The sequence below is a fragment of the Haliotis rufescens genome, unplaced genomic scaffold, assembly GCF_023055435.1.
Source record: "Haliotis rufescens isolate VD_foot unplaced genomic scaffold, xgHalRufe1.0.p SCAF_15, whole genome shotgun sequence".
Lineage (NCBI taxonomy): Eukaryota > Metazoa > Mollusca > Gastropoda > Lepetellida > Haliotidae > Haliotis > Haliotis rufescens.
In genome coordinates this window covers 5132206-5157595 of record NW_025963835.1, presented here as the reverse complement: position 1 = coordinate 5157595, position 25390 = coordinate 5132206, and the positions used below count along the sequence as shown (strand labels likewise).

Here is a 25390-nt window from a genome sequence, read left to right as displayed (position 1 = left end):
TCTTAATCGAGTATGATAAATATAACTTTCTAACACCATAGGAAAAATATGGAGGTGCAATAACTTGCTCTTTTTGTATGCATGTCTTGAATTGGGATGTAGATGTACAATTTCTACCTGCTGCAGGAATAGTGTTCCATAACCTTACAGCTGATGGAATAAAAGAACACTTTGAGTGTTTTAATCCAGTATATGGAATCACAATATTGTCTGAATTTCTTAAATTATATGATACATTTGAACCTACCGTGGTTGGTACAATGACTTTAAGATAAGTTGGGGCAATATTACTTTGTATTTTGTAGAACAAACATAGCTTACGTTTCCTCCTTCGTTCTATTAACGTTTCCCACCCTGTTTCATAATACAGATGTGTGTGCGAAGCCCACTTTGGGAGCCCAGTAACTACTCTGGCAGCTTCTAGTTGGAGATTATCTAACTGAGTTGATAATTCTACATTACTCCCATCCCCCACTTCACACACATATTCGAAATGGGGTCTTATGAAAATTGTATAATTATACTTTATTTAATGTACTTCTGTTCATTATGAATTTTAATTTTCTCATTGAATTTATTATTTTTTATGTTGATTTAATCATGTTATCTACGTGAGAGGACCACTTTCCGTTTGATGCAAACGTTATACCAAAATGTTTATTACTTTGAACATTCTTAACTTTACATTCATCAAAGTACAAGGCAATAAGGTCTGATTATCTTTTAATGAAAATATAACCGCTTCGGTTTTATCTGGGTTGTATTTAATTAACCAGCGTTTTGCCCACTTACACAGCTTGCTTAGGTTTAAATTTAGAGTTGATTCAACTAGTTGATTATCTGTTGAAGAAAAGCTTTTCTTCTTCATTTGGGTACCGAATGCTTTGGTTTGGATTAATTAACGCTACTTATAACGTATATACTAATTAACGCATATGCCTCTTCAGGTTTAATCTTGCTATGGACACTGTTTCAGTGACATCACTGCGTGCTATCCTATTTTTTTAGGAAGACACACGGTGATGCAGGTATTGGACGTCAAACATGAAGACGGATTTGGTGCAATGTATCTGGTATGCGAGACAGTGACCAGTGGATCCTGTCGCGACTAAGGGACAGAACTCTTTATAGCGCGATACTTTCTTAGACATATGGTCTACCCTTCCTCTTGAATTATGTTGAAAATGTATGTATTATCATAGCTCTATTAAATCACCAATTTACCTCAAACCAGTGTCCAGACGCTCAGTGAATATTTGCGTTTTGCCCCTGTCGTATTATTTGCCAAATGAGTTATGCAAAGTAAAGTGGGGATTCACAGAATGCAGCGTCAGGCAACATACACATACCTTTAAAGCACATTGTGTGAGTGGCGGGTGCTACTGGTAGGGCAGGGTATATTGACTCTTTTAGCGAACACCCGGTGTCATCGCTCATATCATTTTCATCGCTATTTTGCCTTATATGCCCGATGAAATTTGTTTCGTCGACTAATCGAGACTGGTTATTCTCTGTTGTTGGACGTTATATATATATATATGCTGGACCAGCGACCCCTAGATATGTTGTCACTCGTTGCGCAAACCTATATACGTTTTCCCTCGTGTTTTGCACTCCGCTATTTGTACCTTGACATTCTTTTGACATTTGGAAATGTCTGAAAAACACTTATTTCCACGTGTTTATCGGCATCAGCGACTACCATAACAAAATGGATATATAGTACACTGGATACTCGAGGAAGGGTCATCGCTGACATCTTGTTTCCACTGTGCATGAGTTGGTGGTGAAGCGTAAAAAAGCGACAAAAGCCTTTCCATTTTCATAAGAAATCACTGCAGAGTCGATTGTACGATTCCGACTATATCATGAGCACGTATTTATGAATCAATGTTAAAAAGTGATGATACCAGGCACCAGTCACAAACACATACAAAGGCAAGCCAATTGTTCACCAGAACAAACATGGGAACATATGGTACAAGTCAAAGTAGGGAATTGCATCGGGCATCATTCTTGTAACTGATGCGTCAAATTTGGATTTGTCCTCCACATGCATACCCTATAATGCTTTGAAAGCTTAACTTGGGCCTGTTGTTACTTTGATCAAACAACTTCTGAGAAAGAGTCGTTAGTATGTGTTGGGCCCATTTTGGTGTCTCTCGCTGTCTCGCTATTGATGGAATAGTGCAAAATTTGGTTACAGGGACTAAAGTTACCCGCGACCCGCAAAAATATGCGTAAATATGAACACAAGTCACATATTTTATGTGCGCGTCCCGCCCCTGACATAAAGGGAGACAAGTTGGGAAGCTGTTGGATTCAGAACCGACACAATTCTTGGGTTTTGTGTGTGTGTGTGCGTGCGTGCGTGCGTGCGTGCGTGCGTGTATACATGTAGATAGATTGTATGTGAATAACACCACTGAAATGCCCTTATGGCAGAACCACCATGAATCTTCCGTCCCGATTAGGACAGAATTAAAGTGCAGTTTCACTCAAGGCATATAATCCAGTGTGTAATATCTCCATGTTTATATCACAGGAGGAATACCATGGCCTCGTTTGACGAGAGCTGTCTCATTATCCACTAAATATTTCTCGCGCTGAAGTGAAATTTGATGAGATGGTTTTTTTACCTCATGTCATATGAAATTCACTCAAGTCAACATAGGCGCAACCCACCCAGAACTTTCCAGTTTACATGTGCAAATGTGTTAAAGAAGATCCACACGTTGCTGTGTTGACCCATATGTGACATGACTTGATTCAAATACTCATTAACTCACCCTCGATAATCTAGGGTAATATATCTATAATATTATTATATTAGGACGAAAACCCTGGAACCATAAACATCAAACCCTAAAAGCTAAACATGTCGCCGCAATAAGGGTTGTTTTTCGGAAGTGACGTCATGGAAGAAATTAGGAATCGCTTCAACAGACGTACACAGACGTGTTGTTTACCTGCTCAGAGACAACAACCGCACACCGTGTGGGCAAAACACTGAGTCTATCTCTATGATTGAGTCTTCTTTCTCCATTTATACCAAATACATAGACCCGAAAGCATTAGTCCAACACCTGCTACTATTGGTACTATGATGATCGCTAAATAGCTACCGTCTTGGCCGTCCGGATCCGAGGTGCCCGATTCTGAACGAAGAAGGAAGAAATCAAGATGAGAACATGTTTTTATACGATGCGTGTCACTTATTTGTTTTAACGTCACTATTCCAGCTACGTGACGGCGGTCTGTAAATGATCGAGTCTGGACCAGACATTCCAGTGATTGACAACATGAGCATCAATCTACGCAATTGGGAAACGCTGACATGCATCAACCAAGTCAGCACGTGTGATCGCCTCTTACGACAAGCATATAGTCGCATCTTACGGCAAGCATGGGCTGTTGACGACCTATTCTAACCCGGATCGTTACGGGTCAACTCAGTCAAATCGAGACTTATCTATTAAGGCCCCTTGTATCATCAGCACATGTTGATGGGGATCTGTTCCAATCGGAATCCCCAAAGGTCATGTTTCACTGCATTTGCCGCAATTATTCAACAAATTCAAAGCATCAGTTCTGTAAACAATAATAGAACAAACAAGCATGAACGACACTCACCCGTACATGGCAGACTGTCTCCGGGTCTTTGAACAATCATCCAGGAATTAGATTTCTCTTTGTTCAGGAAGAGAACCAAAATAAGACGATGATCAATTTCATCATGCACACTTGTCTTCTTGACGTGTACATTCAAGAACTCGCCAGTCTCTACTTCTTTCAAGTCATAGGTCGTGTTGATCTCTGCAGCGGATGGGAGCAAGAGAAATCGGGCGACATCAGACGAGTTGAGAGGTAAACAAATTAAAAATTCCTTTCTGTTGATTCTGTCAGATTGTGTCCAAAACAAAGGCAGAATATTGTCAAAAGTTAAAAAAGCACGATCAAAACCTAAGTAGCACCCGCTCTTCTGTCTTAGATAGTATCCACCTCTCCCATGTATGGCAGCAGTTTGGAAGGACCAAATTTCACTGTCGTTTCCTTCTGGGCACTTCAGTCCTGCATCTTGTGGCGAGTCAACCTTTTCCCAGTCCATGACACCATCAACAATAATTGATGCCTGTTGTGTGCTGAATAGAACTTGTTTAGATTCGGGATGGATGATGTTAATATCGTCGAGATTTGACTTTCGGGCGAGATGAGCAACTTTCCGAGGTACGCACTCTTCGAATCGCTGACTTTGAGCTATTAGGCGATCTTCAAGTTGTTCCATCTGCACATTGCATATGACTTCCCTATCAATACATGTGCCATTGTAGAGCTGAAAGGAATTTACCTGCATTCTCATGAGACTGTCTCTATGGTTGTTGATTTGTTTCAGAATGTTGTTAAGGTTGTAGATTGTTGATGAGACTGTTTGCAGTTTCGTGATAGTAAACTGGATGTAGCTGCATGCCAAACCCAGAGAGCGCTTTCCAGAAACCACACTGTTCCCTACAATCAGTGAATGAAGTTCAACCAGTATCGTAGGAATCTTCTTCAGGTTATTCTTCATTCTAGCTACTTCATCCCGAAGTTGTCCATGATGCTCACTAGAATTGGAAACTCTACCTATTCTGTTTATCGCCTTAGTGACTGTAACAGCTTCTTGAAACAAAACCAAGAGCTGTCTTTCAAGTTTTTCGGCCTCGTAGAGCGTTGGTATATCCTTTAACTCTTCGATTGATATTTTGACGTCTTGAATATTTTTCTGGAACAAGCATGAATGCCCTAAATTATTATGATAATCAGCTTTAAAACTAATAAAAGCAATTAACTGTTGCTATTAAGCTCGATGGCCCTAGGAGGCGTAAGGTCAACAAACACATTTCAGGTTAAAGGTCAGGGTATTAAAAATCCTTTTCCAGGGAGTGGTAACTAGAACGTGTTTGCAAAAACACAAGCAGACTGATGCAAACATTTTCCTGAATGCCCCACAATCTAGAACCAAACCAACATAACCCACATCTATCTTTAGGTATATGTTCATCTTTGATCCCTATTACTGTTGTTATGCAGTACGACTTAGGCCCATGCCCCTAGAAAAACTAATCACAAAGTTACATTAACACTCATTTGGGATCCGATAACATGCTTTCAGCCAAGTCATCTTACAACAAGCATGGATTGCTGAAGATCTAACACATATTTTTAGATTCAAGAACAGAGACAGGCCCCGCCTTTTCAAGACATTAAACAGTGACACAATCCGGACGTTCGTGAGTGCACTAACATATTGATGCCTGTTGTCTATTGATGTTGCCATTTATTTGACCAAATGTATTGCCGAACCCAATATGTTGCAGGCCGAGTGGACTACCATTCCCCAGGATGTCATTCGCATATTCGTCTCTTGGAGGAGGAAATGTCAGGCCGCTATCGATTCCAACGGGTGAAATACGCCTTATTTTCATGACAGCTGACCTCCAGCTTGGTCTTTTCCCATTTTTATGTACCCTAACGGAGATGACTACAATCACTAAGTGTACACTCCACAACATTGTGGCTCAATACCTGGTACGGTTCCTCGTGTAAATGTTTTTTTTTCTTCTACCTCACAAAAATCTGGCTTTGGGTTTCTTATTTTTAACAGTATATTTTAAGATTATTCACTAATCTGGTGTGGTCGTTGACTGATTTCATAAATTAGCTCTGTACATGTTTGGTTAACTTTTGTGTTTCCGTTCGGAAATCACCTCGTTACAGGAGAAATATCTATCACCTTGTTATAGGAGATATATCGATCACCTCGTTACAGGAGATATATCGAAAGCTGACTTGTCACATGACGGACCCATAACAAATGCTCTGCAGGGTCACCAAGTGCCACAATGATACAGAAATTCGACCTCACGCCAAACAATTTCAGAAATACTCCCATAGCGCTGCTAGTTCAAATCGGACAAGACTCGGAAAGTTTTCTATTGCTCACTACATGTTCATATTGCTTTATGGCAGTGTAATGTATTTGTAAACAATGTTATAACTGAATTAAATTGTTTCTGTTACTATTCAGTAGATGTTCATAGAATAGTGTTTGTATAACATAAAATGTAAGGTATGTACTACTATCCAATGTAAGTGGTATGGAAGTTATTATATTTAGATGCTTTTGGAGTCAAGTGTAATTCAAAATCTTCTACAACAGCAAGACAATTCCTGCGCTGCACAGAACCTTTCAGAAGGAATTTAGACAATATAAGGGGCTTGCCCCTCCCCTCTTACAATACATCACGACCAGCGAATGTGAAGATTCTTTTCACCCTGGATATCCAGCCAATACCTATTTTGGAAGCTTGACCATTGTTGCTGCTGTGTGAATATTGTTGCCACTGCTATTATATTTCATACTGCCATTGCTGTTGTACTGTCAATGAATGTTGTACTGCCACTCTATTGTGTACTGCCATTGAAATTGCTGTGCAGTAATTCGTTGTAAGTATAGATGTATGGGTTACGCTGTTATGCGACCCACGAAGATCCGAAGTAGAATAGGTCTTCAGCAACCCATGCCTGTCGAAAAAGGCGACTATGCTTGTTGTAAGAGGAGACCAACGGGATCTGGTGGTCTGGCTTCCTGACTTGGTTGATGCATGTCATCGTATCCCAGTTGCGCGAATCGATGCTCATGATGTCAATCACTGGATTGTCTGGTCCAGACTCGATTATTTACAGACCGCAGTCATATAGCTGGAATATTACTCAGTGTGGCGTTAAACAACAAACAAAACAATATAGACAAACATTCTGAAACAATAGGGATTTTAGTTGCAGACGGGATGGAGGACAAGGGGACGTTCATGGCGGACGTGATGCCATGGCATAAGCTCTTACGGTGTCCAGATGAACTGACAGCTTTATTTTCATACTTATTATTGTCAAACTCGTGATATTGAACATATTGAGCTACACTACACAGTTGTTCATGCTGAATACATTACAATTCTCACCTCAATTCTTGATAGTGAGTTCACAATGCTGTCCAGATCATTGTCAGAGTCATCGGGTGTTAACCCATTTAGAAGTTGGTCGACGCCAAAGGAGAGCAGTGCTTCAGCAAGAAACATGGCAACGAACGTAACCGATGGCTTACCTATGATAAAGAGAATCATGTTTTAGCAATCATATTATAAGAATTAATTAATTTCAAAATATAACAACATGCTGAAAATTTCCATTTAACTATATACAATAATGTAATTTATATCACAATTATATATTACCGCCTCCATGGTCAAGTGGCTTCAATGTGTGAAGCCCATTTCAGGTGTCCCCTGCTGTGATATTGTTAGAACATTGCTAAAAGCGGTATAAAACTCACTCCTCACTCACTCACTCACTCACTCGTCCGCCCGGAGAACGGAAGGTCGCTGGTTCGACTATGGCCGCGTCCTAGCAAATTATACGTTAAAAGAGGGTACTTCTTGTTACCCTTCGTCCCATCTTACGTATATATTAATTAAATCAATATTTTGCATGGACAGGTGTCAGTACATTTTCAACTGGAAAGTACAAAGGATTAAATTAAAAACAGGGTCTATTGTACCATTCCAACAATATTGCGAGCATCTGTTTATGAATCCCCAGCAAATAGTGACGATACCAGGTGCTCGCGAAAACTTCCAGCACGTTTGACCTTGACTATAAAATATTAAACATATCTTTCCCTGCATATGTCACTGATAAATATATGAACTTGATGCCGTTTGGATCGTATTGTTCCATTACAGGGAAATCCGTCTCAAAATAAATAAGTCTGAAGCGACCAGCAGACGTCGGGTTGTAAATGTATTTGTTTGTTTTTTTCCTTTGCTCTACAATGTCACATCCGTTAACCTCTGTGACCTTTCCACGACAAAACAACGACAAGTGTTAATCACGGTATTTTTTATCACGGGTGCCCTTGGCCTTTTATCGAAATCGTATGCCAAATGATGTTTTTCAATTATAAAAACAGACTATCAAAGCGCCAAAACCTTTTGAATGAAAATGAACTTTACATAACCATGACATGGCCCATATGGATCATATTCAGAGATTGGAAAATGCATTGGAACAATGTGGAATACTGCGACATATATGTTCTATGACGTGACCTCCCGTGACCTTGGCCTTATACATGTACCAATATCATCAAGACCCTGTGCTGTGTATATCAAGTTTGACCAATATCATCAAGACCCTGTGCTGTGTATATCAAGTTTGACCAATATCATCAAGACCCTGTGCTGTGTATATCAAGTTTGACCAATATCATCAAGACCCTGTGCTGTGTATATCAAGTTTGACCAACATTAAGGCAATTCAGGAAGCGGTGCTCGACATATGTTTTCACCTCCGCATATGTTACATAGATTCCCCTGTCATATTTGTTGTCAGTTCGTATTTGACAAACAAACGCTGTGGTTGCCAAATTCAACCGACATTTTCATAAAATATCGTTCCATGTACGCTCTTCAGAAAAAGAAACGCGCAGGTAGTATCTAGTTTTTTTTAACCCGACTACACAAAACATCCGGTATATAAATTGGATCTATGTTATTGGAAAATGCTGGTGGCCTGATATTCGACAAACAGTTCGTCAAAACGCAGCCATTGTCGTTTTGCAATGTCTTAAACGGCATTGTTTTCACACTTGTTAAAAAATGTCATGTAGGAGACCAGTTATGGCATTCGTAACCAATAATTTGTCATTCAATTGTCAACATTTTGAAAGTTCGAAAATGCCGAGACTCTGCCAATCGGAACATGGCCATAGGACGTATCCAAAGAGGGGAATCGCAGTCTTCTGTTGCTCGACACTTCAACGTCCAAAACAGCACCATTTGTCGCCTTTTGGACCGATTCACACAGTTCAATTCCACTACAGACCGTCCGAGAACCGGCCGACAAAGAGTTACCACCTCTGCATAGGCTCGCTACATTCGACTGTTCCACCTACGGCATCGCGATATAACAGCTACGGAGACTGCAGGTCGCATCCCTGGATTTGAGGAGGATATCGGACCAGACTGTCAGGAACCATCTTCACGAGGCTGGAATCCGGCCCTATGGACCTGTTATCGTCCCTGTTTTGGAACAGATTCATCGGCAGCGACATAAATCAAATTCTTCACCCTCACCTTCTTCCAATCATTGACCGCCAGAGGGAGCTGTTTCAACAGGACGATGCTCCACCGCACACAGCTCGTGTCACGGTAGACTACATGTACCTTCATAAAGCAGTCATCAACCTCTTGCTCTTGCCCTGGCCGTCGAGATCTCCATATCTCAACCCAATCGAACATCTCTGGGATGAACTCGATCGACGAGTACGTCAACGTCAGAACACGCCGCAGACACTCCCACAACTGGCCAACGCGTTACAAGCAGAATGGCGCAGAATTCTGCAGGACAGAATTCGTACACTTATCCAGTCAGTGCCGAGGGGATGCAGAGCCATGATGTCTGCCCAGGGCGGTCACACGAGATACTAAGTTCAGCGCAACCTTGTGGCCTTATGGGACATGACAATGAACAGTTTTTAATGCCTTTGAACAACGACAACATGTGACTTTCGGGCTCCAAAATTACATATTTGTATCTATGATATTAAATTAAATATATCGACTTTATTAGGTACAATAAATTTACTAAACATCTACCTGTGCGTTTCTTTCTTTTTTGAAGAGTGTATATCCAGTTGTAATCATAAATTAAATACATTCGTAGACGACCAGACAAACCAGTTGTTTCCATCATGAGTATTGATCTACGTAACTGGGATACAATGTTATGCTTCAGACAAGTCAGCGAGCCTGACTACCCGTCGTCTTTAACATTAAGCATGGTAGCCTTTTACGACAAGCATGGTTGGCTGAGGAACAATTCAAACCCGAGTCTTCACGGTTCTCTGATACTAGCCTCATTTGATGATTTGACCGTATTCCGATAGTATGTATCGATGTAAACAATTGATGTATTATTTTGTCATCGGGCAGCGGACAACACATACTGCGAATAACCTTCACGTGCATAGACCCGCGAAGATACAGGTTAGAATAGATCTTCAACGAGCCATGCCTGCAGAAAGAGGCGACTAACGGGATCGGTTAGTAAGGCTCGCTGACTTGGTTTGATGCATGCCATCGTATTCCAACTGCGTGGGTCGATGTTCAAGATATAAATCAATAGATTGTCTGGTCCAGACTTGATTATTTACAGACCGCCGTCATATGATATTAAAGCGTGCGGCGTTAAACAACAAACAAAACGTGATGTTTATGTATTAAGTGAGAAAGATTCAACATTACCTGGCAGAGGGGATCCAATCAGAAGTAGCATAGACAACCATGTCGCGAGCTTCATTCTCACGATCGTGAGGTTCGCAACGTTCACTGATTCAATGAGCTACTGCGCAGGTAATATAATCAAGCAACTCTGTCAATATAATTATGTGTAACGGAACCTTTCTTTAACATCTCCGGTTTATACCGTCGGACAAACACGCCCTGGCGTCACAATACAGGTATACTCGGAAAACTTCTAGGAAATCATCGAGGTATACAAGGAAATCCTTAACGAAATCATGATCAACTACCGTGAAGTGCACATTGGTCGATAATGTCGTACCGTAGCCTCCCAGTTTGTCGTGTAAGTATCATGATTTCGTTTCTCTTGATAACGTTGAATCTGTCCACATATGGAGGATCCCCAATTATGAGTTCTGTCTCTTTAATCGAAAGAATTGAATTGTCCCTGAACATTCTTGTTAAAAATTATTATGCTTCAGACCTTTGAAACAAAAACATTGCCTGACACAAACATTACATTGTTGCAAATTGTCTTTCTTAACACCAATATTTAGGCTCATAGTTTTAACTAAAACCATATCTGGTTTATTTTCTGAAAAATATAAATATATCTCCAGACAAAATCACAGCTCCCTAATATCAAATGATCGGTCCCTTAAGCACCTCAATACCGAGCCCTTAATATCATTCGCTGCTTTGCCTTGTCCCGAATCCATTACTTACAATATACATGTATGGGTGGCGGCCAATATGTTGGTCGAATATATGCATTACTGTTGCTATAAACAGTTAACAGGAAACGGAAGGATGAAAAAACGAATTGCTTCGTTATTCGACGGGGTCGTGTTTTTTGTTACATTCCGGTATGATGCAACAACAGTGTCATGTGACAGGTATTATTTATCACATATCTGTCCTTTAAATATCTTTCTCGAGGAAAGACAGATTCTTGGGTGAAACCCCCCTGTTGTCTGACAAGTGTGTACATGTGCACGAAAGAGTTAGTAATAATGAGGTCAAACGTTGAGCATTCCATTCTCCCACTTAACCTTGCCGGGTTTGGGAAGGGGGTCGGGTGGTGGTGTGTGTGTGTTGGGCTGAATACAAGATAGGCCTAAATCACATCAGGCGGTCTGATGAAAGTAATAATAGCTGTTCGTACTGTGACTATTGACTGCTATGATTGACAGATATTCAAGGTGTAGCAGGCACATGACTGTGTTATTACACCATGTTAACCAACATCGGTCCTATAAATACTTTCCACTTATTTGCAATTATAAGTTTTATTTTTTCAGTTTTATCCGTATTTGATTAGATAGAAGGGTATTGCTTTATCCATGTGTAAATCGACTTTGAAAAAGTATTTGACACTGTTTCAAAATCATTTATTTTGCAAGTATTAGAAAACTTTGGCTTTGGAAACATTATGATCAAATGGATAAATAGTTTAATAAACAACACAACATCATGTGTTATACAACATGGACATCTCTCAACATTTGTTATATAAGAACGTGGGTGCAGACAGGGAGACCCAGTATCACCATATATGTTTCTCCTAGTTGCTGAAATATTATGATGTATGATTATAGAAAATCACCACATGAAAGGAAGTACACTTAATGATGTAAAACACAAACTTGTGCAATAAGCGGATGACACTCAACAGTTATTGGATGGATCAGAAGACATTTTAATACAGCTATCGAAACATTGAATAAGTTCCACAAAATGTCTAGTTTGAAAATATTATGTAGACAAACCTAAGCTATCTGGATAAGTGCAACGACAGGACGTAATGTTAAATTGTGTAAGGAGATAAAGATATTTTATAAAACAAAGATATCAACAATGTTTATTTGAATCTACATTCTATTACAAAAGGATCTCGGATTTTTTATGATGAATTCATCAGTTCAAACAAATTTGATAAAAATCTTGAGAAATGGGAAAATATGTTATCAAACAAAATACAATGGGATAAAAGTATTTACCCAATTTAGAAAATCAATTGAAGATGTGAAATTGTTAGAGTTCCAGCATAAGTTCATATTGAAAGTTATTTACGTGGAAAAAAGTATTGATGAAATTGATTGATTATGATGTATGCTCCTTTTGCAACTGTAACAGCAAAGATCTTTTTCACTGTATATTCAGATTGTGAATGGGTTCGTGCCTTCTGGAAGCAAGTTCAGTCATTTATAAAAAGAAGCCTTAAACTGGATGTAACTTTCACAAGATAAACTATTGTCTTTGGACTTGATTCTGATAACACTGTTGTGAACCAAAGTCTCCTAGCAGGTAAAAGATTTATTTATGTTTCGAACATCAAGCAGCAAAAGTTATTCATTGAGACCTTTTTAAGGTTGTCACTGATATTTGTAAAACAGAAAAATAATATAAATTGTTTTTTCACAATAACACTCAATATTTATTTCACAACAACACGAAAGTATTTGGTTAACATACTCTGTGTTTGACCACGAATCACTTTATATTTGATTTAAAAGATTTATAATCTAATTACAATTCTGAATACATTGTGCACTTGTTTCTACCCGCATATCCACTTTTCAAGAATAATGCCCCCCACCATGTACGATTTAATTAATATCACATGCTGTTAGGGCGGTCGGGTAGCCTAGTGGTTAAAGCGTTCGCTCGTCACGCCGAAGACCCGGGTTCGATTCCCGACATGGGTACGATGTGTGAAGCCCATTTCTGGTGTCCCCCGCCATGATATTGCTGGAATATTGCTAAAAGCGGCGTAAAACCATACTCACTCACTCACATGCTGTTATGTTGCCGTAAAAGGCGACTATGCTTGTCGTAGGAGGCGACTAACGGGATCAGGACTAACGGGAGGTCAGACTCTCTGACTTGGTTGAAGCATGTCATCAATCCCAATTGCATGGATCGATGCTAATGATATTAATCACTGGATTGTCTGGTCCAGACTCGATTATTTACAGACCGCCGCCATATAGCTGGATTATTGCTGAGTGCGGTAAAACAAACCAACCAACATGCTGTTATGCCATAACTTCCTTAATATATTCTCTGTATACTATTGAAATAGAACAAAAAACTGCTTGAAAAACAACAACAACAAAACAACAACACAAGAACAATTCACAATTGTCGTAACACTAGAACTAATTTGTAAAAAGGACACACGGCTAATGTTGATTCTCTGTGAAGCTACAATGTACATCTAAACTGTAGCTGACAATCCGTCATCTTCTCCTGGTAGAGCTGATCAAACCACTCATTCTGGGCCACAGTGAACCAGTTCTTCCAGTCACCCACCTCGCCTGGAACGATGAAGTTCTGATGATATACACAATGTATTACCCAAAACTTACAAATCTCTAAAAAAGTGGATGTTAACTAATATTCGAACTTTCGTATACCAACAGTTTGTACTGAAACACACATTTAGCGTGACTGTTTTCTCCTTGGCAAAACTTTTCCGCTCTATCCTTAGAATTAGAAATGTGTAGTGGCGTTAATCTGGACTGAAGATTGACCTCAAAGACTTTCTAAAGAATCTGTCCCTTTGAAATATTATTATATTAAACAGTCTTAGTTTAGAATCATGTGTGTTTACTGCAAATATGTGATGGCATATCTTTTAATTGTAATCCCATTTAGAGATGAACATTTGAGGTGGTACCAGGATACGCAAAGCAAAGCTTCCCTGACATATCGAGATCAGTCCGTAAATCCATGGTCTATTCCACTATAATTGTTATTGATTTTCTGTACTTAATAATTCCTTTCGATTACTGTTACTCTTGCCTTTGTTTAAAGATCAAAGCACCTTTTCTGAACACCGCACGGTGTGACTTGATATCTTTCATCTTGTCAAAGCTGCAGATGTTGACCACCGCCTTCAGGAACTCCTCACTCCTCTTGACGCCCAGGAAGCTGCACAGTCTCCTCAACTGTTCCATAGGATCCTTGCACACAATAAAGTCCGTCAAATGATATTGAAAGTGTAAAACTGTTGAGAAAATCAAGAATGGGGTTCAAACACTGGACCCCTTCATGCATGCAGGGAACTGAGTCGTGTCTTTGTTACGGGTGAGTGCCTGTTACTGGTGTATTCCTCTGCAGACGGCAATGTCAGTGGTGAAAACCGAGTCGAAACACACACATGGTTGACAGTATGTATAAATATCTACACTATCGTAGTACAATGACACATTGTGACCAGCCGATTCTGATTTTAGTATACGATCAAAATACAAACATATTGTACGTGACACCTACTTTACCTCGTCGTTAGAACAGGGAATGATATTCTAATTCTGAAATTGATGGAATTGATGCGGATTTTCTGACACTTCAATAACTCGGCTTCCCCAGTTGCAAATTATGTTGTGCGATCTCAGAAATATATCAATATTACAGAACATTCGCAAGATCTGCTGGCGCCAGGATTGTCCACAGAGTGTCCCTATGACATCTTCGAGTGTCTAGTACCACTCACTCAATTTTATTGTTTCAACGTTGGTTGATTTGTTTGCTGATTAACGCCGCACTGAATTGGTCCAGGGTATACACTATACCAGAAAGGAGATGTCATACACTGGGTAATCGAAGATGCCTCGTGTCGCACTCCGAAGGTCTTCAAAATTTCTTTGCATTGTTACACATATTAACTATCAATACATAAACCCAAAATCTGACACAGTTTATCATTATTCATCCGTCACAAGAAAAAAGTTACTTTGTATACCTACCTCTTTTAAATCTTCATAAAACACTGTCAAAATCGGCCACTCTGGATAGGTGTCCCTTAGCTTCTGCCATGATAAAACATGGTCCATCCAAGAACCATGGTAAACTGCAACATAACGTTACACCATATTGATATAACAATCGGAATTTAAAGCAGAGTATAGTTGGTGAGATATGAAGTCCGATACTATGTTTGATTTTCAATTGAAAATATCAAGTTGGTGTATTATATCCAAAAAATCAACTGTACTGGCCCTTACTCAGCTCTCAAAGAATACTTCCACGTGGTTTTAATTTTTAAAAACATTCTTTTATTTAAAATTTAATTTAAAAAAATAAAATAATTCGCAAAAAACACACACAATCTTACACATGTTATCTTTGAAAATCCATATATTTGCTTTTTTCGGCACAAATATACATTTCAATCATGGTAGGGGTGATGTGGTTGCAAATTAATTTCTTACCCCAGTCTTCATTGAACCAATTCATTTTTACACAATATCACCTTGCCACAGATTACTTTTTACAAACTGTTGCATAAATGAGTGATGGTTAAAGAAACAACACCAAATTTAAAAACAGTCTTTTCAATTTTCAATAACATAAAAAAAATATTCGGTATACTTTCTTTTGCCCCTCAGTTTACATGGAATGTCACCCAAGGGTCGTTTGATATCAACTTGAGTAGATACAAATTCAAAACTAGGCTTGCCGAATGTCAAAAAAGTTATGTCATTTGAAGATGACGTCATGCAAACGATGACGACACAGTGGTCTGTTCTATTGCTTTGCGATGCAATTTAATTGTAACGATGTACAGGAGTATGCAATGTCTGTGTCCTGTGAAGTGTAGCAGATATAGCAGTACGTTAAGTCTGGCAAACAAAGCGATATTCGCTTGTTTAGTCTAGATACCAGTGTGATACTAGTCTGTTATGTTCAGCTGACAATGCCATAACATCATGTTAAGTCTAGCTGAGAATATGACAGGCGTCGGCAAAGTCACACTGACAATATGACAACCATCTGCCAAGCATACAGTTGACAGTATGACAGTAGTTGCCGGCTTGGAGGCAAGTACATATAGCAGTCTGTATATCTTAGAACGGGATCGCAGTGGAAACACAGAATGAGAAAATCATCTCCAATAATGTAATGTCCCTATCCTCATGAGTCATCAAATCGCCTCATACAACAATACTGATTACAAGGCAATAACGTTGTACCTACATCTTCCTTGCACACACGGCTTCACGAAGTTCTCCCACTTCCCCGTGTATTTGCAAAAAGGCAGCTTCAGGGCGAAGGAGTAAAAGGATGCAGTAACATCCTTCGGGTTCCGGAATACGGTGATAATTTTCGGCTTCTTTTGGATCACCTCCGGTGACAGTTTGGTTAGAGGGGCATTTGACGCAAGGATTCGGGGGGAGGGTAAGTCTGCATACTCCTCTTCCGGTGCACTCTCCATCAGCAACTCGTTCATCACTCTGTCATCCTCCACCACACGTCCCTGTAACACCTGGCGGGTTAATTCCCACAGCCAATGGTTTCCTGTAGAAAATGATTCAAGTTATATAGTTTCCAAGTTTACAACATAATATGTTCCTAATCACGTGTGGTATCGCATTAGGAACTGTTGACAGCAGAATTCGACATGATTTTGATTCTTGTGGGTTTTTTCATGTTCATTGGTTCGTCAAAAGTGTTAAACTTCTGAGACCTTCTTTAAAATCACCACGGGCTTTCCTCCTTCCAAACTTACAGGACTGACACGCCCCGACATGGCTGAAATACTGTTCAAAGCGGCGTTAAACCAAGCTAACTCAGAATAACGTGTGACCTGTGAGGACCCGGGGAAAGAATAGGTCTTCAGCAACCCATGCTTGCCCTAAAAGGAGACTATGATTGTTGTAACTAACGGGATCGGTGCTCATGATGTTAATCACTGGATTGTCTGGTCCAGACTGTTATTTACAGACCGCCGTCATATAGCTGGAATATTGCTGAGTGTATAGCTGGAATATTGCTGAGCGTGGCGTTAAACAACAAACACTATAACATGATGACAGATATACTTGTGACCACGGACGGGATTTGCCAGGTTAATCCTTTCTCATAAAAAGGCATATGACTTCTGAGTTTCGAGATGTGACAGCAAAAAATATAACTGTTTACGATGGTGGAAGGAAAGAAACACTGACATGACATTATAGGATTAGATGGTCACATAATGTGACCTGTATTATAGTGTGTCCTCGATGCCCTGTGTCGTGGTGGCTGCTATCAACAGTTGCTTTGGCTGACCCCGATTACATATATCGGTTGAATCGTAAAACACCATTCATTAATTCACGCTTACTGTTGTGAGACACTGTTACTGGTACATTTCGATTGTCTCAATTTCATCTTAATCTTTCAATTTCAATTTCAATGTTTATAAGAAAAGAATAAACGGCAAAATAGCTGAGAAAACTATGTAAATAGACAACTGAAAATAAGTGATGACACCAGGTGGTCACGAAAAGGGTAAGCATGTCCTGCCCTGCCGGTAGCACCCGCCATTTAACGCACATATGTTATGTATTTGTCAACAGGTATCTTTTCTGCTCATCTTATAGGTTATGCTTACTGATCCGACTAATCTTTACAAGGAATCCTTATCTGCTCCGAAACGTGTACGTCACCTGATTTCGGGAATCCAAGAATAAGGACATCATCTTCTCTTATTTTGACTGATGTGAGCCCGGTGATTGCCTGGATGTTAAAAACCGGAAAGAGATGGTCATTATGCTGGATGCATCTCATAGTGTCCCCGCCGTCATCAGCAACAGTGATCTCAGTCATCTTTTACAACTGCGCCTACAAACAAGTAGCATCAAGCGTGTTAAAACAGTAACTGTTCAATATTAACTCCACCGAAACAATTTAGAGAAGTGTATAGGATAGACTAATTATTAAATATGTTTTGTGCTACTACATATCTGAAGCCGAAACATATTTACAAGCAGGCGCCTGTGGTGATCTACGGTGCATTCCACGTGTTCACGGGGGCACGGGTGGCCCAGTCGTCTAAGCCGCCGCGATTCGCTATGCAGAGTTGCGTCCTTTGGGCACGCCAGAAACCTATGATTGTGGGTTCGAATCCCGGTTCGCCCCGATTTTGTTTCTATGTTTGTCAGCACCATACCCGTGCTCGTGGGTTTCACCGAAATGGTAAACGTCTGAGACCTGCATCACTTCGGGCTTTCCTCCCACATTAAGCTGACACTTTAAACTCAACTCACTCATTCACTCTCACGTGTTCACCAAGGTGCTTTACAAAGGGATCAAGGGCGGCTGGCAGTTTGCGATAGAAACGAAGATCAGGTCACACATTCCACATATCCACATTTTTTCATGAAAGGGTAAACTTTCATTTGATGATGACAAGTCTGCTGCTGATTATCTGCGGACAAAAAAATCTACACCAACACCGTTCCAGCAGCGTCAGTCAAGGCTCAGGTTAAAAAATAAGATCTCGTCCATAATCTTGTTGACCTGTGGCGTCATGCATAAATTTGCCTCTCAATGTGTTATCGTGCATATTAAGAAGCACAGCCAGTGGACTCTTTCAGTGCGTTACTGATATGTCATTGATGGTCTAATTTGTATGTCAGGGGTCTAAACTGACTGTCTAGACATTTGCGCTTAAATAAATCAGAACTTAAATCTCAAATATGTATTGGTTTGTTAGTTTTAATTAGGGAAAGTAACCCTTCACAGCACCGGAAGTAGTCAAGATTTTAGTCACGAGGACTCTATCAGTAAAATGATTGGCTCAAACCTATCGTCTGCTGTACCAATATACTAATGTTACTGTTGTGGTGGACGATAACTTTTGGATTATACCTTGGCTATTGCATTTTAATAATCAGTCATGGCTAAATCGTGTGTTTCAACTGTTATTTTCTTGGAACTCACTTTCGAATACTAGTCTCTTACTAACTATTTATCATGATGCAACTTCCAAGTGACACCACTGGAGATTTGTCAAGAAAGGTATGAACATATTGGAATTCTGGCGCCGCTAAAACTAATGAATTTTCAAGTGGAAAATATCGAGAGTACATTTGCACCAATAAGGCTTGTGTATGCATTAATATTATATAGAACTTTAAACGCTTGTAGAATTTTGCATCTTGTGAATGTATTTGCATTTATGCCATCCAAAAAAGTCAGATAAAAAAGAAACAAAAGAAGAAATAATGGTATTCCTCTTGAGAAAAAAATGTAAGAAATCGTATCATAATGGTAGCCCATGTCGTCCCTGTCAGGTATGCATACAGTTGGGACAATTTAAAAAAAGATGATCCTCATCATGAAATGAATAAACCTTATTATCCAGGTGAAATGCATTAATATCCAGTGAACATATTTCGTAACATGGAAAACTAATAAAAGTACAAACAAGTTTAAATTGTTTGATAGGCATTACTTAGAAGTTGACGGATGACACGATAGACACAATTTTATGGAAAACAACATCTTTAATACTGTGAAAAGCGACGTTTCGGTATAGATCCTTATATCCATAAAATTGTGTCTATCTTACAAAAAAGTTGTTTCAGTAGAAACATCCGTTTCAAAACTCCAGTTGACAGAGACTATAGAGTGAGTATGTCATCTGCTAGCAAAATGTATTTACTCTTTGTAGGTCGCACTTGAGAACGAGGTTTTTACGGGAAAAGATATCAATTACAAAATTGAGGCTGAACTCGCACACTGTAATGTTTAACAAGCACGTCTCATTTTGTAAATTCCTCGGAATGTCCACCATTACATTTCTAGAATGACCTCACGATGCAGGGATTTGGTAGTGAAACCTTGATTAAAAAGCTAACATGTAGTCGTTACCAAACTGTGTCTTTCTGTGAATAAAAAGTACGAACATGCTGTAATGCGCAAATGAGAAATGGGAGACCCCACGGTGCAGCTGGCTTCGTTGACAAAGGGAGGCCACTCATGTTGCGCCGTAAAGCACGCTCCAGCCAGGTCAGCTTATAGCTTCAATGTAATACTGGTATCCCTACAGTAGGTAAGCTGTTTTTTCCGGGTACGATTAAATTTAATAATATAATTCAAACAAGTTCTTTCACTTGCCTGTGTAGGATGTCAGTCAACTCATTGTTCAGTGGAAGTAGGTCGCCTGGTGAGTTTACAACAAGCACAATTTGATGACGACAGTAGTGGGCGGAGTTTGTAATAGCGGTGCTATATGACATTGATCCCTGTGAAAGAGTATCCCTATTTTGTCTATTGGTGTTCAATCAATGTTGCTAGTTCATGAAAATATAAAACTAATATGTTTCAAAATAAAACTTTTGTAAGAAAATGAAACATGAAAACCAACTTGAAAGTCAAAGTATTTGGCTACAGGGGTTTTCCTTGTGAATTTGTAATCTACATTCGGAAATCATATTTTGACAAAATGCTTCCACAAATGGACGTGTTGTGCGACAGATTTCCGCGTGCTGTAGGTGAGCGGAAAACGTGTAAACTATAGCGGAATTGTTCTATGACCAAACTAGCATGACGTTTTACATCAATATTCCTTTTTATATATGTTGGGTAAAAAAATATCGACCACCTGAAAATCCAAGAATATCCAATATCAGTTGTGACGTTGAAATACATAGAATCCTTGGAATTCCAGGCGATTATTCCACTCCAGGTAGTGCTTTCTACTTAACAAGCTCCACTGTCAAAAATAAAGGTTCATCGTCAGGTCCATTGTTTAAAAGGCAAACTGTTGGTATTCACAAAATTGAATCTATAATGAAACGCATGGTAACATCTGCGGGAACGTCATGTGACAAGAAACTGACAAACCACAGTGCACGTAAACATTTGGTGCAAAAGCTGAACGATGTAATCGTCCCGCCGTCTCATATTATGCAGATATCACAAAAACAGGCCACACAAAACATACACAGCATCAAAGATTATTCCCATATTAACTCTGAACAACACAGGCCAATATGCTCCATTCTTTCAGGATCAAAATCCAGAGCACTTGTACCGCGTTCTTCTGAGGTGAACAGGGTCAACAAAGACAGCTGTTTGCGATATAGCGAGGTGTATCCGGCTGCTACCTTGCCGCCTGCTATGAACTCAATGAAACGCGGACCCGTGAAGATCCGGGGTAGAAAAGGTCTTCAGCAACCCATGCTTGCCGTAAAAGGCGACTATGCTTGTCGTAAAAGGCGACTAACGGGATCGGGTGGTCAGGCTCGCTGACTTGGTTGATGCATGTCATCGATCCCAATGGCTTGGATCGATGTTCATGATATAAATCACTGGATTGTCTGGTCAATACTCGATTATTTACAGACCACCACCATATAGCTGGAATATTGCTGAGTGCGGTGACCCAAGTCAATGAAACGCGACCACATTTTATCAGTTTTTGATCTATTTCAGGTGGCATTTTTGCGATTAATGTCAATTATGCTAAAAAACACGCCAAATTGCTGTAATAGTGATTCAGAACCTGATTAACACCTGTCTCGCCTCTGCCACAAACTTGTAAATGTCGACTTGACATCTCGCACATGATGATGTTACTTACTTGCTTCTGTTAATATTTTCGAACATTTAAATGTTTTAGGCGGTAAAGGCGCATTAAAATGCGATCATGCATGATCTGTGAGATTCTCTATTTCAACCTCTAAATTTGCATTTTATTACACTGAAAGCGATATTGCTGCAGAAGATGACTTCTTTAACTCTTTTGGTAACATTTGTCTGTCCCAGTGGAATTTCAAAGTCGGAATTGTCAAATGATATACATAAATCCAAAGCTGCCTTATGTGGGTGTACAGGTTGACTTCACTACATTAGGTTGGTTGTTGGTTGGTTTGCTGTTTTACGCCGCACTCAGCAATATTCCAGCTACATGACGGCGCTCTGTAAATAATCGAGTCTGGACCAGACAATCCAATGATTGATATCATAAGCATCGATCAACGCATTTGAGGTATGATGACACGCAAAAAAACACGTGTACGCCACCGAGCCGACCATCCTGTTCATCTAGTCGCCTCATACGACCAGCATTAGTTGATGGCAGCCAATAGTAACGACTAAAGAAAATGCCGTGGCCTTTTAATTACGTAAGAGAATGAAGAGATTGCAAACTGGACTGCTTTTAGTAGATACTTCTTATGGCTATGAAACGGGCTTTGTCGCTTTTATTGAAAACTGTCCCCAGTGTTCAACGTAGATGGTTCATCTAAGGTGAACACTGGGAACTATTCAATAAAAGCGACAAAACCCGTTCCAAAAACAATGCAGGGTAGGTCTGAACAATAATTGTATTCAGGGTTAAAAAAACAGAAGTTAGCATCAATCTTACATATTTGCTTCTGTCAGTTTTAGTTGTGGATTATCCTGCGTGTATATTGTTTCATTTGACGTACATTTTAAGTAGTTTGATTCTAATGTGACCTACAATTAATATTCACGCGTCCTTCAAATCTAGTACCAACACACTTCCGATTTTTATTCTGAAATCAAAGAGTTTATAAAGCTAGGTAGACACAATTTTATGGAAATAAACTTCTTTAATACTGTAAAAAGCGACGTTTCGGTATAGATCCTTACACCAAACTATAAGGATCTACACCGAAACGTCGCTTTTTACAGTATTTAAAAAGTTGTACATGTGATCCATAAAATTGTGTATGCCTTGTCATCCGTCAACTTCCAAGTAATGCCTATCAAAAATTTAGTTTATAAAGCTGATGTCGAAACCGATATAATAGCATTCCATAGAAAACACTCGTGTAATAATAATTCCATGCGACCTAATCATTGCTGACGAAATGCACAGACCAGTGATGACGTAATGCCAACATTATTGTTTTAAGTAACGTTTAGTCATTAAAATTTTGTTTTGTTTGTTTGTTATTTAATTATTTGTTAATAATCGAGTCTGGACCAGACAATCCAGTGATTGATAGCATAAGCATCGATCCACGCAACTGGGATACGATGACATGCATCAACTAAATCAGTGAGCCTGACCACCCGATCCCGTTAGTCGCCTCTTACGACAAGTATTATCTCTTCTTGCGACAAGCATGAGTTGCTGAACACCTAATCTTACCCGGGTTTATACACTGGAGTAGTACATGTTTATCAAACACAACACTGACACATACTTGACAATTAAACAACTTTACTAATACAACGAATCAACAAAATTTACCCACACCATAATGATGGTTCAGAATAGGAATTTAATGTTTATGTTCAGTGGAAAAGAATTATGTTCAGAAAATCAGAAAAAAGTTACTTTACAAAGCAAAATCCTTGATGTGATCATTCGAATTGATACACGTGTTATCTTGCTGCTAAACCGAATAGACACTTTGAAGTGCAAAAAATATATACATTCTCCGGACTGTGTTTGGGACGATGTCTTCTGTTAGAAGCCTTCGGGATCTTTTTTAATATCCGTATTATACTACAGTGGCCACAGACATACTAATATTGTATCAAGAACAGAAACAGTCATTTAATAATTGTCCACACTGGATATGGTGTGGTAATGCATCGTCCATGTCACCGGAACGTCATATTTCGTGTTTCCCTGGTTTCATAGGAACACTGCCCAGACTTAAGACGTATGTCCAACACAACGAAAGAAAACTGAAAACAAGGCACTGTAGCTCACCTTGTGCATTCCGACTGGCATATTGCCGATGTGATGTGACGCTGTAACTTGGGCACACTGCGAGTGGTCTATCCATATCTATGCAATTCCGTCATTAACACCCTGTATGTATGAGGGTAGTATATCCGTCTGATTTCTACAAGGTGTGTAATGTGGTCTGCTTTATGTGTGGGTCAGCACTAATGTATGACATTCATGACAATTTCAATGTAAGTCTCACCTCAATATCTACAGTGTTATTGTATGCAACATCGTCAATGAAAGTAATACCATTCAATCGCTATAATTAATAAAACCACATGCATGGCGTGTGCCTGGCGTCTGTGAAGGAGATTTTTTAAAATAATATATAATAATTTATTTCTTATTTCTTATGTCTTGAACAAACAAATATAACATGACGAAAAGTGACTAATATCTAATGCTATTGAAGCATTATGTTATAATCACAAACTAAGATGTGTATACGTATGTAAAATTATATCTGGTATTATCAATCATATTCCATACATCTGATTATACCAATACAAACTGTAGTTACTTCAAATGATAGTGTCCCTTGGCCACGCCAGAAACCTATGATAGTGGGTTCGATCCCCGGTTCGCCCCGATTATGTTTCTAGATTTGTCAGCACCATACCCGTGCTCGTGGGTTTCACCGAAGTGGTAAACGTCTGAGACCTGCATCACTTCGGGCTTTCCTCCCACATTATGCTGACACGCCGCGATATAACTGGAATACTGTTAAAAGCGGCGTTAAACCCAACTCACTCACTCACTCACTCAAATGATAGTGAGTGCCAGATTGGGCTGGAGATGCAAATTTGAATTCCACTGTAGTGCCTATCATAATACCTGTTCCTTGAGCCTAGTGGACTTTGTCCACACATGTTGATACAGTTGGATTCTTTTTAACTAAAAGACGTCATGAAACCGGATTCGGCCGAAGGTCACTCTTGCAGACTCGGAGAATATTAATGGTCGGAATACGGATAGCGGAACTTGAGTCAACATAAGAAAATAATATACTGCCCAAAACTTTTTGTAGGGAAACCATATATGTCATTCAATTTTAATAATATATACACTTCACATGTTATTAGATTCGTTTTTGTGTATCATGGAAAGAGACAAATATTCCAATCAAAAGTTGAATTGTGGGTACAAAAAATAACAGTAAACGAGTATGAATGTGACCAAGATTTTGTATGATATAAGTGAAAACAGTTGCTTGTAAAATTCAGTAACTTTCATTCTGTGGTGTTTACAAACAAAACGTTTAGTGTTTTATGCGCTATTAGTTCTATCTATAATACGATTGTATACCGGACATAAAGTAGCACAAGCGTTCTACAGCTAAGATGATCTCATCGAACTCATGTGTAGCTCGTTTTCATCAGTGCGTATTGAATTAATAACACGTTGTCGCTTTGGCAGTTCTAGTCTTCCAGGGTATATCTGAACTTGAGTGTTGATCCCTCCATCTTGTCGATGTACACTCTGTCAAACCACTCACTCATGGACACGGTAAACATGTTCTTCCAGTCACCGACCTGACCTGCAATGACACCAATCTGAC

General features: G+C 39.4%; 3 protein-coding genes across 6 annotated transcripts in view; all 3 read right to left on the bottom strand.

The window, feature by feature from the left end:
* Positions 1–1918: 1918 nt before the first annotated feature.
* On the bottom strand, positions 1919–10647 carry LOC124134984. Its single transcript, XM_048396068.1, has 4 exons — positions 10344–10647; positions 7002–7144; positions 3634–4762; positions 1919–3158 (listed from the first exon to the last, which is right to left on the bottom strand). The coding sequence occupies exons 1-4, from the start codon at positions 10396–10398 to the stop codon at positions 3022–3024; spliced, it is 1464 nt and encodes a 487-aa protein (XP_048252025.1). The 5' UTR covers positions 10399–10647; the 3' UTR covers positions 1919–3021.
* A 2603-nt stretch (positions 10648–13250) lies between these two features.
* LOC124134983 (sulfotransferase 1A1-like) lies at positions 13251–21061 on the bottom strand. Of its 3 annotated transcripts, none has more exons than XM_046500120.2 (6): positions 20722–21061; positions 17780–17954; positions 16326–16646; positions 15095–15198; positions 14170–14308; positions 13251–13660 (listed from the first exon to the last, which is right to left on the bottom strand). In XM_046500120.2, the coding sequence occupies exons 2-6, from the start codon at positions 17937–17939 to the stop codon at positions 13548–13550; spliced, it is 837 nt and encodes a 278-aa protein (XP_046356076.2). In that variant the 5' UTR covers positions 17940–17954; positions 20722–21061; the 3' UTR covers positions 13251–13547. The 3 variants fall into 3 exon arrangements, with proteins under 3 accessions (XP_046356076.2, XP_048252024.1, XP_046356075.2); XM_048396067.1 differs by lacking the exon at positions 20722–21061 and adding an exon at positions 20235–20359 and having other exon boundaries at positions 14148–14308; XM_046500119.2 differs by lacking the exon at positions 20722–21061 and adding an exon at positions 20235–20359.
* Positions 21062–24502: 3441 nt separating this feature from the next.
* LOC124134982 (sulfotransferase 1C2A-like) overlaps positions 24503–25390 on the bottom strand; it is a 28614-nt gene continuing 27726 nt past the window's right edge. For both annotated transcript variants that reach the window (XM_046500117.2, XM_046500118.2), the window contains one exon: positions 24503–25369. In XM_046500117.2, the coding sequence (XP_046356073.2) occupies positions 25251–25369 (119 nt within the window). In that variant the 3' untranslated portion in view covers positions 24503–25250. The remainder of the gene's footprint in view (positions 25370–25390) is intronic.